We start from the raw sequence: 17,853 nt of genomic DNA, 5'->3' as shown, positions 1-17,853 counted from the left end.
TTAGATGAAATTGTTTTGTAAACTATTCTAATTCCTTGATTTTTGATGCATGAAATTAGACATCATTTCATCTTTTTTTTTTTTCGGCCGTGCCATGAGGCATGTGAGATCTTAAGTTTCCTGACCAGAGATTGAATCTAAGCCCTCAGCAGTGAAAGCACGGAGTCCTAACCACTGGTGTGTGCGTGCAAAGTCATTTCAATTGTGTCGACTCTTTGCGACCCTATGGACCATAGCCTGCTGGGTTCCTCCGTGAATGGGATTCTCCAAGCACGAATACTGAAGTGGGTTGCCATGGGGTCCGTCCTCTAGGGGATATTCCCAAGTCAGAGAAGGAGCCTGTGTCTTTTACGTCTCCTGCATTGGTGGGAAGATTCTTTACCACTAGCGCCACCTGGGAAACTCCTCTAACCACTGGCTGCTGCTGCTAAGTCGCTTCAGTCGTGTCCGACTCTGTGCGACCCCATAGACGGCAGCCCACCAGGCTCCCCTGTCCCTGGGATTCTCCAGGCAAGAACACTGGAGTGGGTTGCCATTTCCTTCTCCAATGCATGAAAGTGAAAAGTGAAAGTGAAGTCGCTCAGTCGTGTCCGACTCTTGGAGACCCCAGGGACTGCAGCCTACCAGGCTCCTCCATCCATGGGATTTTCCAGGCAAGAGTGGGGTGCCATCGCCTTCTCCACTGGACCACCAGGGAATTCCCTATTTCACTATTTCTTGATGTCAGGATTAGCACCATGAGCATCACTTATTCAAGTGAAATGATTTCAGGCTTATGGGGTGGGTAGTGCTTTGGTGCTTTATAAATAACCCCAGTAAGCTTTGCTTTTCAAGTTCTTACAGCTTCTTTTCATAGTTTTCCTGTATCTTCCCTTGTTTTTAGGGTGTATGTTAGAAGTTTTGTCATCCATGTACCTGCCCAGAAGAGTGCCCTCTAATATTCTGCTTCTAATCTACTTTGACTGACTATGGAAGCAAGATTGTTTATGTTCACTGTTTCATAACTGTGCATACATTTAGTGTGAATAGGACCTAGCAGAGGGGAGAATGACTTCTAAGGTATAAAACACATACATTTTTAGTTCTTGGATTTAGTGATGTATTATTATTTTTTTTAGTGGCCTTTTCCTGGCCCCCTTCTTAATCTCCCCGAATTACTTATCTGGTTTTTAAATATAGTTGATGTGTAATATTATGTTAGTTTCAAGTGTTAGTTAGTTAAGTCGCTCAGTTGTGTCCGACTCTTTGCGACCCCGTGGACTGTAGCCCACCAGGCTCCTCCATCCATGGGATTCTCCAGGCAAGAATACTGGAGTGGGTTGCCATTTCCTTCTCCGGGGGATCTTCCTGACCCAGGGATCAAACCCAGGTCTCCTGCATTGCAGGCAGACGCTTTAACCTCTGAGCCACCAAATGTACTACATAGAGATTTGACACGTACATACATTATGAAGTAAATGATCACCAAAATAGGTTTAGCAACTATCTGTCCTAATGCAAAATTATTATATTATTGACCATATTCCTTGTGCTGTATATTATATCCCTGTGCTTATTTATTTTATAACTGGAGGTTTGTACCTCTTAATCCCCTTCACCCATTTTACTGTCTGTTCTCTCCCCTCTGGCATTATGTGCTTGTTCTATGAGTCAGCTTTCATTTTTTCTTTGTTTTGCCTTTTAGATGACACATGTAAGTGAAGTCATACAGTATTTGTCTTTCTCTGTCTTCTTTCACTTAGCTTAATAGTTCAGTTCAGTCACTCAATTGTGTCTGACTCTTTGTGACCCCTGGACTGCAGCGTACCAGGCTTCCCTGTCCATCACCAACTACCGGAGCTTGCTCAACACATGTCCATCCAGTTGGTGATGCCATTTAACCATCTCATCCTCTCTTGTCCCCCTCTCCTCCTGCCTTCAATCTTTCCCAGCATCAGGGTCTTTGCCAATGAGTCAGTTCTTTGCATCAGGTGGCTAAGTATGGGAGTTTCAGCTTCAGCATCAGTCCTTCCAATGAATATTCAGGACCGATCTCCTTTAGGATGGACTGGTTGGATCTCCTTCAGTCCAGGGGATTCTCAAGAGCCTTCTCCAACATCACAGTTCAAAAGCATCAATTCTTCAGCACTCAGTTTTCTTTATAGTCTCTCACATACATATATGACTACTGGAGAAAACATAGCTTTGACTAGATGGACCTTTAGCATAAAGCCACCTATATTCATCCATGTTGTTGCCAATGGCAAAAAATTTTTAATGGCTGAATACTATTCCTATATACATATACCCATTTCTTTACACATTCATCTATTGATGGACACTTAGATTGCTTCCATATCTTGGCTATTGTAAATAATGCTTCTATGAACACTGGGGTGCATGTATCTTTTTGAATTAGTGTTTTTGTTTTTTTCAGGTAAATATCCAGAAGTCAAATTGCTGGATTGTATGGTAGTTCTACTTAAAAAAAATTTTTTTTTGGCTGCACTGTGCCACTTGTAGGATTTTAATTCTGCGACCACGGATTGAACCCTAGCCGTGACAACATGGAGTGCTAACCACTGGACCTCAAGAGAATTCCCCAATTTTCAATTTTTTGAGGAACCTCCACACTATTTTCCATAGTGCCTGCACCAATTTCCATTCCCACCAACAGTCCATGAGGGTCTTTCTTGTCTGTTTTTTAAAATTGAAGTAAATTCTAGACAGGAAGTATCCCAAGGCTACTATTCAAAACCAAAGTGCCTAGTAAGATGATGATACTATTTAGTGGGGAAAATGTACTATTAATAGTTTGAAGGGAGAAGCAACTATTAAAAAAAAGCTTAGAAGCAGCATTATAAACTGCTATAAAGTACTGTATATAATGAAATGTTAAAGCCATTTCCCCCCTAACAATTCCAAGTCTACATACAGAAATATGTGACTTCATAAATATATAGGAATGTTTTACAGTAGCAATTTTGCAGAAACCTAAATGCTCATCAATAGCGGAATCATTAAATTTTGTCATGTACTTATCATGAAGGTTTTCTTTTTTTTGCAAGTCTTTGTTAAGAAGACTATCATGCAGTCATTTAAAAGAATAAGGTAGTTCTCCACATACAGGTCAGAGTGGTTAAGAATGCAAATTCTAGAGCCATGCTATTTGCGTTCAAATTCCTCCTTAACCAATTACTAGATTCTGGCACTTCAGAGTTGTTCCTCAATCACCCTATCTCATAAAAATTCCTACTTCATAAAATCATTGTAAGGGTTAAACGAATTCATCCAAGTAAAGCACTTTAAGTAGTGTTTGGCACAATTAGTATTAGCTATTGTTACTGATAAAGAAGGATACCTGTGATATGTTGTTTGAAAGGTAAAGTTACAGAACACATATCGTAGGATTCTATTTTTGTGAGAATGAACGTACCTATATGTGATTTGCACACATGTGGGAATCTGGAATTTATACATAGGAGGAATTTATAAGTTGCTAACTGGCCTTGTTTGGAAGTCAAAATTACAAACGACTTTTTTTTCTTTTTAAACTTAGATTTTATACTTTGGAGGTCACAAAGAGTCAGATACACTGAAGTGATTGAGCACACACACATATAGTTTGGAGGAGGGGTAGCTTTAAAAAGATCTATTGGAGGTTTTGGGAAATGAAAATTTCCCCATACTAGTCCTTAGTAGTCATGCTATACATTCATAGAAATGATCAGGAAAGGTTGTATACGCCAAGCTGTTAACAGGAATTATCTCCAGTAGGTAAGACGAGGGGATGGCCAGCAGGGAGGTGGGGGACAAACTATATTTTCGATATTGTGTTGTTTGCAAATAGTTCATCGAATTTCGTGTCACCATCAAACAAAAGAAGCAAAACGTCCTCAAAAAAAGGGATTGGTTAACTTTAACATGCTATGAAGTCATCAACAAAAACAGTGGTGGTGGTGTAGAGCTTTTTGAGTTAACGTGGCACAATATTTACGGGGGGAAAACAGTGATACAGAACTTTTATCACTGAACCCCCTCCCCACTTATTTACTTTGGGGGCTTTATACATGTGTACACAGAGACAAGGCCTTGGAGGATGCACACTCAAGTGTACCCGTTAACCTGTAGTTTTCTCTGGCAAGTGGGATGGTAGGAGGGCGCAAGGGCTTTCTTTTACTTTCAATTTTAAATTCTGAATATTTAAAATTTTTGCAAAGATCGCGTATAATTTCTATAATAAAAGCAATAAAGGACATAAACGTCTTTACTGTTGTGTATCTTGTAACTTTCATAAGTTACATCTGGAATGATACGTATTCATTTTTCAAGACATTAACTAGGTTTTTATAGGTTTCTTTTAAGGATAAACACAATTTCAACTCACTTAGGATCTTAATTTCTTCTTATACACACAAAAAAATGTACCTGATCTTGTACCTAATTTGTTATACCAGTACTATCACTTGAAGCAAAGCAATTATGCAAACGCCTTAGCTAAGTGACGTCACGGACAAACAAGGCGTAAAGTTTAAATCACTATATTCAAACCCAATCACTCGGGTTACCAAAAAGAACGTAGGGATTACAACAAAAATGTAAGAAAACAGCTCCTGTAAGTATACAAACTTGCATTTGAACTTTAAAAAAATCCTAGTTTATTGAACTTTTAGTTGGAGTGGTGATCTTCCCTCACTGGGTAGTCCTAGTTCCTAAGAGCATCAGAAACCTACTCTATGACTGCCTTTAAGTATAAAGGAAGCCCAGCGAGCAGGGTCGGGGGCCGATCGCCGCGCCGGGGCTCGCCCGGGACTGAGTCAGCGGCAGGACTGAGAAGTTCGGCGGGAGGCGCAGGGCGGGGCTTCCTCCCGCCGACTCCGAACCCAGCTTTACTTTTCCGAGTCCACGTCTCTTCCTTTGGACGGGCGTGTTTCTCCAGGTCGGGACCAGCAAACGTGACAGCCACAGACCTTTACAGAAAGAGCTCCGGCCCGGCCTCGAGGATTTCCCCCGGCCGGGGCAGCCCGGGCCAGCTCGGCCAAGCCCCTCACGGACGGCGGCGCCCGGCTCCCCGGGGGCCGAGCTCGTCGCTCGCTTCACTTCTGGGCGCCCGCGTCGCGGCGCCGAGCGCAGCATCCCAGACATGGAGACCGGCTCGGACTCAGGTCAGAGGCCCGCGCGCTTGTTCCGCTCCGGGGCCGCCACAGGGTGCGCGGGCGCGGAGGGGCGGGTGAGGAAGCGGCTAGGCCGGGCCGCCCGCGCAGGCCGCCGCGTGCGGGGTCCGCGCGGGGAGCGCACGCGGGGCCGGCTCCCGCGCGCGGGGCGGGCGGCGGCAGGTGGGCAGGACGAGCCGCGAGCGAGCGAGCGAGCGAGCGAGGGCGGGCAGGCGGGCGCGCGAGGGGCCCGGCGGGGGGGCCGCTGGGAGGATGGCTCAGCTCTTTCTAAATATAAAACCGGCGTGAGTCGGGCGAGCGCGGCGCGGAGCCGCAGAGCCGCCGCGCGGGCCGGGCGCACGGGGGACTCGGCCGACGGACGGCGGCTGCTCCGCAGAGGCGCGGGGCTGCGGGAGCGCCCCAGCTGCGAGCTCGCGGGGTACTGCGAGAGCGACGCGTGCAGCGAGGAGGACGCAGGCGGCGGCGGCGGGCGGGCGGGCCTCGCGGGCGCAGCGCGGCCCACGCCGAGCGACCGGAGGCGGCTCCCGGCCCCCGCCGCACCGCGAGCGGCGAGCCCCCCGCGCCGCCCGTCCGCGCCCTCCCCCTCCGGCCCCTCCCTCCCTCCCCGGCGCAACATGGCTGCGGCCGCCGCCTCCGCCTCCCAGGACGAGCTGAGTAAGTGCCACGGCAAGCCTGCGGCCGCGAGCCGGAGCCGGCGCCGCGCCGGGCCGGGGGAGGGGGCGGCGGCCGGGGCCGGACGGGAGGGTCGGGTGGCGCCGGGCGGGACGGGCTGGACGGACGCACGGGCGGGCGGCGGCTGCGGCGTGTGGGGGGCTGGGGCGCTCGGGCCTGGTGGGCGGGCGGGCCGCCGCCGCCACCGCTGGCGTTTGTAGGCCTCAGCTTTGCACCGTCACGTTGCGAAATTGAAACCGGAGCCCCGGGAGGAGCCCTCTGTGTGCGATCCGCCTCGGCTTGGTGTGTATGGGGGTGAAGCCTAGCCCCCCTGCCCGCGGAGGCTGGGCTGGCGGAGCGGCCGGAGCCCCAGGGTGGCGGGCTGTGCCCACCGTCCCGTCTGACCCCTCCGTAGATTCCTCCGGTCTTGACTGTGGGGCGAGTTCTGGAAATAGCGCTTTCGGGGAGGGGGAGAAGGTGCCGTGTTGTGACACTATGGAAATCAGCGGAAAGGTCAAGAATAGGCGGTGACCCTCAGGTGGAGCAGGAAGGACAGGAGGGCAGAGAGGGTCGCGGCGCTAGCTGCAGGGGAAGCCTCGGGGTGACAGCGCTCTGGGAAAGGAGAGCCAGTGCACACTTGACCTTAAACGTTGCAGTTTTCCGGGGGACGGCGATCCACGTTCGGGGAGAGCGGTGGTCACCCTGAATCGCAGGCCGCTCCGCCCGCCGCCCGGGTTCGCCTCGGTGCTTTGTGGGAAGTGTAGTTCCCGGGCGCCGCAGGCCCACGCTGGGGGTCAAAAAAATCAAATCTTCCTAGGACCTGTAAGATAATTTCTGATTGCGTTTGGTGGTGTTTGGATGTAAAGCTTTAAGTTGAAGTGTTGGGTTTCTCCGTGCTGCCCTTCAGTTTATAATCAAAAACAAGAAAGGTATTATTTAGGGATGCTGTGAGTTTTAAATGGAATGAAACCTGGAACAGGTGTCGCAAGCCTTGGGAAGTTTCTGTTGTTACAGCCCCCTCTCTCAATTTCCATATGAAAGTAGTTGTACACATAATAATAATTTCTGTTTCTTTGGTCTTTGGCTGTTTAAAGCTACTTTAATATGCATGATCTCACTTTTCCCCTCGTAACAGCCTACTAAAGCAGGTAGGTAGAAATTATCCTTGTTTTAAAGAGGAGGCGCGTTTAGAGAGTTAAATTTCCTTCCTGCTTTGACACAAAACTGGTGTAGCAGCAGTGGTGTTTGGTCATTTTGAAGCTGAAATAAAGAATTGATGTGACCCTGGGTAGGATGCAGAGCCTGGGTAGATTGGGTCTCTTGCGGTGGTTAGAGATAGACAGGGGCTGATAGTCACAGAGTTGTTGCTTGCCTGTTATTGCCAAACTGGAGCACCACCAGGCCTTCTGGGGAGGTCAGCTCCCTGATCTTTTTTCTTCCATTTTTTGTTATTGTGATAAACGTACCATGAAATTTACCATCATAACCATTTTTAACTGTACAGGCCAGTGGTCTTAAGGACATTCATATTGTTATGCAACCATTACCACCATTTACCTTGAGAATACTTTTCATCTTGCACAACTGAAGTTCACTGCTCACTAAATCCCTCCCCCTCCTCCTCCCAGCCCCTGACAGCCTCCATTCTGCTTTCTGTCTCTATGATTTTGATGTCTGTAGATATCTCATGTAAGTGGACTCATACAAGATTTGTCTTTTTGTGACTGGCTTATTTCATCTGGCATAATATCCTTAGGGTTCATCCATGCTGTGCCATGTGACGGGATTTTCTTCCTTTTTAAGGCTAATATTCCATTGTATGTATATATCATATTTTCTCATCCACTCATCTGTCTGTCGATGGACACACTGGTATGTTTTATCTGTTGTGACTATTGCTGCTATGAATATGAATGTGCATGTATCTCTTTGAGATTGTGCTTCCAGTTCTTTTGTATGTATACCCCAAAGTGGGATTGTTGTATGATATGATAATTCTATTTTTAATTTTTTTAGGAACTGCCATCCTGTTTTCCACAGTGGCTATATCATTTTATGTTCCCACCAGCAGTAAACAAAGGGGTCCAGTTTTTTTCTAGAACCTTGCCAACCTTGTTATTTTCTGTACTTTTGATAGCAGCCATCCCAAGGAGTGTGAGGTGGTCTGACTTTTTAAATGGTTCCACTGCAAGATACCTGAATTCGTGTTATACCACTAAACACATTAAACTGTTAATTACTAGTTGGAATGGGGAATAAAACTTGAGGAAGAATTGGATCTCATTCTTAAGTGGCTGATGTATTTGTATACGTGCAGTGTACTCCTGTACATCAGGTACCTGTTAACATGTTTGTAGTTCTTCTGGTTAAGAAATTTATTGGCTTTAGCAGCTACTGGAAAAGTTAGGAGGAAGTTATTCCAGTCCTTGCCTTTTCATTGTTCTGTTTGGTCAAATCCCCAGTCATTGACTACAGATGTCTGTTGACTTGGTTTCTATGTTTAAGGAGAGATTAAATACTTGGTAGTTTATACCTTAGAATAATTTAACTTGAAATTACAGTCATAATATACTGCACATATATATAAGGAACGTAAATCACTTTCAGTTTCAGAAAGGCTGTAATAAAAGGAGAGATGGCTGTAAAAAAAAAAGAAAGAGCTAAGTATCTGAGTATTTGCTGGTTGTTATTTATGACTAGTAGATGATGTGTGTGCTGGATGCTTAGTCGCTCAGTCGTGTCTGACTCTGTATGACTCTATCGACTGTAGTCCACCAGGGTCTTCTGTCCATGGGATTTCCCAGGCAGAAATACTGGAGTGGGTTGCTGTTTTCTTCTTCAGGGGGTCTTTCGGACCTGGGGATTGAACGGCACATCTGCATCGGCACACGGATTCTTTACTACCTGAGCCACCAGGGAAGCCCCAGTAGATGATAATAAAAGCAAACTACTATATGCCAGCACTGTTCCCTCCCCCCGATATTTTATAATAAAAATCTTCACAAACATATAGAAAAGTTGAAAATAAACCTTCATATCCCACTACCTAGATTCTACATATGATGTTTCACATCACATATCTGTCCGTTTTCAAGCCACACTTTAAAATGTTATTTTAATTATTTTGTTATTTTTGTTTAAAAAAGAATTGTGGTAAGATGCACATACGTAACAAAATTTACCATCTTAACCGTTTTTAAGTGTACAATTCAGTGGCATTAGGTACTCAATGCATCTTATTTTGATGGGTTTCAAAGTGAATTGGAGACAGCAGTGCCCTTCAGTATTTCAGCACTAGCGTTGTTTTAAGTGCTTTGTATATATTGTTTTATTCGTCAGTATAATCCTAAGAGGTAGATAAAGTTATTACTGCTGTTTTATGGCATGGAAAACAGGCATTTTAGACTCCCAAGATCCCACAGCTAGTAGGTGGTAGAGTTAGAGTTGGATCGCAGATGGCTCACGGGCATTGGTAGCCAGGCTTTAGGCTGTACCTCGGTGTACCATAGAGCAGCAAGCCTCCACCTTTTGGGCACCAGGGACCGGTTTTGTGAAGACAGTTTTTCCATGGACTGGAGGTGGGGAGTGGTTTTGGGATGATTCTCATAAGGAAGGAGCAAACTAGATCCCTTGCATGCACAGCTCACAGTAGGATTTGCACTTCTTTGAGAATCACATGCTGATCTGACAGAAGGCGGAGCTCAGGTGGTAATGTGAGCGATGGGCAGTGGCTGTCAATACAGATGAAGCCTGCTTGCCTGCAGCTCACCTCCTTCTGTGTGGCTGGCTTCCTAATAGGAAACTGGAGGCTGGGGACCCCTGTCGTAGAATGTTCATGTTGATGAAGAGATGAAGTCAGATGCATTCCTAAATTCTCAGCTACGTGTTACTTTAATCCAGTTATCTGACTGCTTTTTAACACTGCTGTGGGTGACAAAAGAAGTCTGCTGATGGAATTAAAATACTATTGAGAAGAAAGAGGAAGACTACATGTAAAGAGATATGTCAGGACCAAACTGTATGAGTTGTTATAGATTATACTAGAAGGCAATGGCAACCCACTCCAGTACTCTTGCCTGGAAAATCCCATGGACGGAGGAGCCTGGTAGGCTGCAGTCCATGGGGTCACTAGGAGTCGGACACAACTGAGCGACTTCACTTTGACTTTTCACTTTCATGCATTGGAGAAGGAAATGGCAACCCACTCCAGTGTTCTTGCCTGGAGAGTCCCAGGGACAGGGGAGCCTGGTGGGCTGCCGTCTTTGGGGTCGCACAGAGTCGGACACGACTGAAGTGACTTAGCAGCAGCAGAGTAATATGAACAGTTTTGGTCCTCAGGTGTGTTATTTTGAGATGTGAGGCTGGTAACACTGCTTTTCTATAGATTTTAAATCTTTGCATTTTACCATTGCACTTGGAGTGATATGCATGTTAAAAATTTAAATGGCATCTGTAGCTCTCAGTCGTATCTGCTACCACACTCTAGGAGCTCCTGAGGAGGAGAACTGATGGGTAGGCTTGTCTTTTACTCTTCTCTTTCTCTTCTCTTTTCTTTTCTCCCTCTCCCTCTCTCTCTTTTTTCTCCGAGTAGTGTCATGGAACGGTATCATGTATGAAGGTTGCCAAAAGGTAAGCAGGATAATCTTGGGTTGGAATTTGTTAAAATGTTTTATCCTTGCACAAACATCCTGCCGTTGTCAGTTTGAATCAGGTGATTGTAATAGAACAATGGTAAAGCTAATGTTTATTGAGAGCTTACTGTTGTGTTCTGATCTCTTTGTATATATTAATTGATTGAATCCTTACAACCCTGTGACTTTGGTACTGTTATTGTCTGGTGGAGCTGTCCTCATATTACAGAGCTGGGGCTTGAACTCAGATTCTTTGATTCCAGAGTTTATGTTAATCCCGTGCTACCGCTGTACTGCTGTCTCTGAAAGGGAAACTACAGTTTATAAGAAGATCAGCATGGCTTTTTCCCCAATGTCTTGCTAGCCTCCAGAAGAAACCTCTTATAGTGTATAAAATGTTATAAGATTCTGATGTTCATTGAATAGGACATAATAGATTTTTGGGGAAGATGCTGAAATAGAGAACGATTATTTCTGACTGTTAAAGGCAGTTCTGAAATCTAGTTTGTAAATTACTTAAGATCACAGTCTGTAGTTTTCTTTCTTTATATTTAGGGTAATGTAATTGTTTGGAATGGGATGAAATTCAGTGCAAGGCATGTGGACTAGTTTTTCCTCTAATATTATCCTCTGCCAGTGCATGGAAATGTTGACATTGTAGTTATATTTTAGCAGTGGGTAGGGAGATTTCTGACTGAGGGGAGGAGGCATTTGAGACTTTTCACCTGGTCAGCTGTTCATTGGTTTCATATTTTGGGCTGTATAATTCTAAGGCATCCTTAGAACCTGATCTTCACTGGGGTAAAGGCAACTCCGGAAGGAGCAACAGCCTGGACTCTCAAACACATTGATGCTACTCAACTTGACCACTTGACACAGCCACTTTAGTTTTCAAATGTTGGCTAGATAGTCATCATGTCATATGTCTTCTGAGCGAGTCTGTTCCAGTGCCAGGCATCTTAGTGGCTCTTTTAGGGAATGAGACGGGGAGGCTGTAAGTGTAGCTGTGTGGGTGAACATGAGTCTGAGCACACTGAAACAGCGCCCGAGAGATGGCTGTTTTAACGGCAGCCATGCATGCAGCTGAGCTGAACTGTGTAAACAGGCTAAATCAAGCCAGTATCATCTCTGTTTTGGTTACTTAGCCAAAAAGGAAGGTTAGAATGGAAAATAGCGATGGTATTTCTGCTTTTTATAACTTGTCGTTTTTCACTTCTACCTCATCTTGTTTTAAATTCTGCTTGCACTAACTTGTAATATTTCATAAGGGCCAGTGTAGGCGAGAATAATCGGCACTGGGGCATTCGACTTTGTTCAGAAGGTAGATGTTAAAATTGTAGGCACTGCCAGTGTGCTCAAATGGTCTGATCCAAGTTGCTGGTCTCGGGTTTCAGTCCTGGCCAGTCTCTGCTGTGATGCTTGCTGTCTTACAGGCCTTGTTTTCCCCACACATTTTCGGGTTCAATAAGCAGACTTTAAAAATGGAGTGACTAGCTTATGGTCCTGGCCTCATAGAGCTTATCATTCAGTGTCATTTTTTTTGTTAGTTGCTCACTCATGTCTGACTCTTTGCGATACCATGGATTGTAGCCTGTTAGGTTCCTCTGTCCATGGAATTCTCCAGGCAAATATACTGGAGTGGGTAGCCATTCCCTTCAGGGGATCTTCCCGACCCAGGGATCAAACCCTGGACTCCTGCATTGCAGGCAGAGTCTATACCGTCTGAGCCACCAGGGAAGCCCCGGTGTAGAGGCAGGTTTATATATAAATATAAATAACTGATTGAAGTATGATATGAAAAATGTCTAACATAATTCTTTAGAAATGTCAAGGAGTGAGAAATTGTAGTCCAGGTTAACGGAACATTACTTGAGCTCAGACATAGAGATTGAAAAATATGTATTTTTAGAGAAAGTTCAAGTGAGTCTGATATGTGATGGCTGCATGAAATTCTGGGAAAGGAGTTAAAGATTGGAGTTAAGATACTTGGCCCTTTCTGCCTTTTACAGTTTGAGATCTTGAGCAAATTATATTACCTTACTAAGTGTCTGTTTCTTTCCCATAAGAAATGCAGTGTTGTTAGGCTTAATATACATGTTAATGCACTGTACAGACAGCTAAATTCTATATAAATTATTATTCTTGGTGAGGGATGGTGGTAGGAAGTAAAGCTGGGAAGATAGGTTGGGACTGGCTTGCATAGGAACGCCAACACAACTAGTCTGAACTTCGTTCTGTAGACAGTAGAGGACCATCAAAGGCTTTTAAGCAGGGAATGTAACAAGAGTAGATCCTTTTATAAGTTTAACAGGTGGCCGTGATGTTAACATTGATTGCAAGGGTCCAGAGACCAAGAGCAGCAAGGCTAAAAGGAAGGTAAATATTACAGTAGCCAAGTTAGCAGAAGCTTAAGGTCTGAACTGGGATAGTGGAAGTGGATTCGACAGGTAATATAATCTAAAATCCTGAAAATAGGCAGAAACTATTGGCTGAATAGTAGGGAGTTATTCATTGGAGGAGTTAGAGATGATTCTAAGAATCTACCTGAGAGATTACAAGGAGAGAGAATGTGGCCTCTAGACAGATTTTGGGAGTTAAGAATAGAGATAAGAGAGAACAGGTTTGTGTTCAAGAAATAGTAAATCATTTGTTGAATGAATGGGTTAAATTATTGAGGCACCCATGTTGAGTTGTCTAGGGAGACTGTTTCGAATAGTGACTAAAACCTCTGGCCTTGAAGTCAGAACTAGTTTTGAATCCTGACCTTGCCACATTTTATTTTTTGTAGGTATTTATTTGGTTGCGTCAGGTCTTAGTTGCGACTTGCAAGCTTCTCTCTGGTAGCATTGCACCTGGAGCAGGTGGGATCTCAGTTCCCAGACCAGGGAACCAACCTGCATACCCTTCATTGAAAGATAGATTCTTAACCACTGGACCACTGGGGAAATCCCTGCCGTTTTTAAGTTTTAATGTCAAAGGACCTAACTTTTGGGCCTGGATTTCTCATTTGTAAAGTGGGATAACAGAGCTATTTTACAGGGTTGTTCTAAGAGTGGAAAGAGATGATATACGCTAAGGACTTTGGTATAGTGCTGGGCACATGGGTTGCAGATGTGTGGGAACTTTGATTCTGAGGCTTGGGAGAATGTGGGGTGATGTGGACAGATTGTCCAGAAGACAGCTGTCTGGGGCTATGCATAGATAAGGTTGAGAGGAAGTCAGAAAGAACCAGGGAAGGGGATCAAAAGTGTCAAAAGAGGGCAAAGGTTTCCCAGGGTAATGACTATCAACCATTTACATTCTCAGTTGTTGTAATGTGTTAATAACATGTGTGCCCACCCACTAATGCTCTTATAAAAATATGGTATAAATCAGACACTTTGTTCTAATTGTAATATAAAGTTTTGTATGTTTATGATATATATGTACACGCACAATATGTATGTTTATTGGAGTTTTTTAGCCTTAACTACCAGTATGTGTGTGTGTATATACATATATATGTATGTATATATATATAAAATATATAAAGTATTAGCGTATTACTTCTACACACTCAATTTTTCTTTAACTTAGCATACTTGATTTACAATGTTGTGTCTGGCGTACAGCAAAGTGCTTGTTATACATATTTATTCCTTTTCATGTTATTTTACATTATGGTTTATTACAGGATATTGAATATAGTTCCCTGTCCCATACAGTAGGACCTTATTTCTACACACCAAATTTTATTTATGGACATGTTCCTTACTATTTCTCCAGTTTGGTAATGACTGTAATTTCCCCCCTTATTCTGAATTTGCAAAAGCAGGGCATGCATCAAAGTAGGAGATCTTAGCATAAAAATGAAAATTGCTTATTTTGTTTTTTTAAATGGTAGCTATAAATATAAATCTTTTAATTGTTTTTTTTTTCCTGGTGTTCTAAATAATAGATTCTTTATACAATTGCATATGTACGAGTGGATGAACATACCATTGGTGATCCAGAGGATTTTTGTCAAGACTGGATAAACCATGTATCACATTGATTGTAGAGGTTAGTAGATTTAGTTCCTTAGGATGTGTGCATTTTTTGTAGTAGCATTTAAAAATGCATAAATTTATCAAGTAGCTTTCCCCCACAAGATCTTCATGGGTTTTTCTCCTCTGACTGTCCTGAGAGAACCAATGAACTTCCTATTAGTTTTTATTTATGTGAAGCTTCTAGTCTCTCGTCATCACATAAACATTAACATTTAAAAAATTATCAAGAAAAAGATAAAACTTAAAGGTGTTGCTTAGCAGTGTGCAAGGAAAAGGGTGTGGGTGTTAGTTCACAAGTAGTATTGTATACCACAACCAAAAAAGCATGACTTTATGTGCTCCAGGAGGGTCATCATGGGTTTGTTTTATTTGTGAAAAGAGGTATTGAGAAAGGCATCATCATGGTAATTGGGTATTCCTAATTCTGCCAATTTGACATGCACTGTGATGGGAAAGCCGTTAATTCTGCTTCATTCTGAGGCTGAGCAAGAATATGGTGTCAGGTTCACTCTTGGGTGACACTGGATAGTCCTGTGATTGAAGCTCTAAATTCAGATTGTAATTCTCTGATATTATGAGTTCAATATCCATGAGTACCTGAGATTTTGTAGCTTCAGTCCAAAGGTACATTTTGTTGCTATCTTTCAATTTAACTACTGGATTCCTCTTCGCCCAGGTCATTCTACTGTTTCTTGGTGTGTACTTTGCTGCTAATGGTGTCTGATGCCTTAATTCATTTAGGTGGAATTTTGAGTGATGGAATGAATGGAATATTTTATAAACCAAAGTTCAACTTTAGAATAAACTTGAGTTTATTTTTGCTATTTCACATATTTTGTTCCATAACAGAAAAGTGGAAAATTGAAAGGTTGGGTAAAGGGTTTAGGAGAGAAATGAGGACATTATTTGCGCCTAGATTCTTCGAGCTTTTGGGCCTACATGGATAGATGTGTTAATTTACAATAGACTGAAGGCAAGCAGGTCAAACCACAAATGCTGGGATTTAAATAATGACTTAAATAAAAAGCTTTCCAGAGTTTACAGATCCAAGTGAGGGTTGTTGTAAGTAATTAACTGCTTTGGGTGGATCTTAACCAGCACACATTGGACTTTTATGCAGTCTGACCTCTTGCATAGTATGTATCATCTCCTTTAAGCCGACTTTCATAAGCTGAACTAATCTTTCTGCTCATCAGTTTACTAACACTGATTTCTGACTGGGCCTCTGCCAGCGACTATCTCTGGGGAAAAGGGCCTCTTTGGGGGTTGGGAGTGTTTGTGGGCCTCAGTGCATCTGGAGTCTGGCGCACGTTCATTAAATCCAGGGTACAGGTGAGCACTGCTGTTTCTTCACTTGACCCAGCCCTGCCAAGCCAAGTGTGATTTCTTCCACCCCACCCTCTGTGTGTGTGCTGTTGCAGGGGTTGGTCAGCGGGGGAGTGAGGGGCTGTGTGTGTGTGAGCAGGGATGGGAGAGCATTGCTCTGGGCTATTATGGGTTGGTAGTGGGCTTAAAGTAGCCTGACATATGCAGATGGCTAGGACTTTTGAAGTAGCTGAAGAAGGCTGGCCACTTTCTGCTTCCCTGGAAAGAGTCTAGTCACTAGTGCATCCTGATGCAGGGGTTTCCACAGGGGAGTGTCTGCTTGGGCCCTGGGGGTATCTAAGGCTGGTGGGTTGGGGAACAGGAAGATGGCTTGTCTGATTGCCTTGGTTCTGGGGTGAAGGAGTCTCAGCAGGGACTTTGTCAGCTGGAACCTCTTGCTCAGGACATCATTGCCTGAGAAGGTTCTTATCTACTGCCTGCTGGGTTCTCAGGCTGCCCTGGCTGGAGGGAGGCAACTGCCGCAGGCACCATGGTGGATTATCTTCCACTGGGAATGGATTCCGCACCTCCCCCTCCCCCCATCGCCCCCCTGACCCCGCCCGTCTTACTATATTTGTATTTACTGCTGGACTCCTCGACATTTTCAATACATTTGTGTTTAATGAGTTCCTTTAAAAAAAAAAAAGTGGGAAATAGGGGCAAGCTTGTCTTTAAAACACTGAATGACATCACAGTTGTAAGCATTAATTCCCAAAGAAGTATCCTACTGATCTCATTTAGATTTTGCCAAGTATTAGAGTGACATTTGGTGACCCAAAATGGTAAATAGAAATCAGTAGATGTGAAGTTGTTCAGTCGTGTCCGACTCTTTGCAATCCCATGGACTGCAGCCCACTGCAGGCTCCTCTGTCCATGGACTTTTCCAGGCAAAAGTGCTGGAGTGGGTTGCCATTTCTTTCTCCAGAGGATCTTCCTGACCCAGGGATCAAACACAGGTCTCCCACATTGCAGGCAGACGATTTACTATCTGAGCCACCTGGGAATTTCAATAGATGATGTGGACTGTCCCTACCAGTTAGTATGTGGTTAGATTTTTTAATTCTGGCAGATTGATCTGCCAGAAGAGATTGAGTGTTACATATAAAATCTAGATTCCAGCTAGGGCGTCCTTCTTCGTAGTTTTAGCCTTTATCTCCTAATTGCAGAGATTGTCAAAGTCCAGAGGGACTCACTGCACTATGCCTGCACTCTATCACATCCAATTTTTGTGAATTTTTTAGTTTAAGTTAATGCTTTTCTTAGCTTCTGGGCCCCATTTCTGAAAAAAAGTGTTTTGGTTCCACCCTTGTCAGTTTGGACATGAAACCCATGCGTTTTGCTGGTGATACACACACAGACAGACACATACACATACACACCCTTGTTAATTTGGACATGAAACTTAACATGTTTCACTGGTGACACCCACACACACACAGATACACACAGACACATAGACACACCCCTCTTTCCCTAAGCATTTCAGGAATTCACTTAGCTCTAAAGCAGCTCTTAACTCTTAGATGTAGTGAGTCATGGGGAAAGGCCTTGACTTTCTGCCCTTTCCTGGTCTGTCCTCCCCTTCCATCTTTCTTTTTTTCTCCTATCCTTCTCTTTGCGATAACTTCTGTACCCCTCCTTATTTGTAGCAGAACAGGTCTGTCACCTTCAAACCTTCTGGATTTCTCTCCACCTCTTCTTTTTTTAAAAAAGCCTTAAGCACTTATGATATTAAAAACATACAGTCCCTTTCCGAAGAGATTCTGATGTCATGTGTAATGAACTGCTACCAATCCCCTCCTTTCCTTTGCTGCAGAGTTATCAACCGAAATAGCTTTTCCAGTGCATGAGGAATTAATTTTGCATACACCCAACAGGTATTTGAGCAGCTTCTTTCTGTGAGGCACTGCGTTAAATGCTGGGATACCAAGAGACGAAGTCACAGTGTCTCAACCTGCAGAGTTCTGGAGATGGATGAACAAATGGGTACCATTATGTGGAAGCGCATCTCACAGAGCTGTACGG

General features: G+C 44.0%; 1 protein-coding gene across 4 annotated transcripts in view; it reads left to right on the top strand.

The window, feature by feature from the left end:
* Positions 1–4,806: 4,806 nt before the first annotated feature.
* Positions 4,807–17,853, top strand: part of ECPAS (Ecm29 proteasome adaptor and scaffold) — a 107,857-nt gene continuing 94,810 nt past the window's right edge. The window contains exons 1-2 of one of the 4 annotated variants that reach the window (XM_055579312.1): positions 4,865–5,144; positions 14,373–14,476. In XM_055579312.1, the coding sequence (XP_055435287.1) occupies positions 14,455–14,476 (22 nt within the window). In that variant the 5' untranslated portion in view covers positions 4,865–5,144; positions 14,373–14,454. Of the gene's footprint in view, positions 5,145–5,370; positions 5,808–14,372; positions 14,477–17,853 lie in introns of those variants that run through there. The other 3 variants (XM_055579310.1, XM_055579313.1, XM_055579309.1) reach the window with 3 other exon arrangements.

Source organism: Bubalus kerabau, chromosome 4 (genome assembly GCF_029407905.1).
Source record: "Bubalus kerabau isolate K-KA32 ecotype Philippines breed swamp buffalo chromosome 4, PCC_UOA_SB_1v2, whole genome shotgun sequence".
NCBI classification, from domain to species: Eukaryota; Metazoa; Chordata; class Mammalia; order Artiodactyla; family Bovidae; genus Bubalus; species Bubalus kerabau.
The sequence above is the reverse complement of the archived record's forward strand: the minus strand, read 5'-3'. Positions and strand labels throughout refer to the sequence as shown.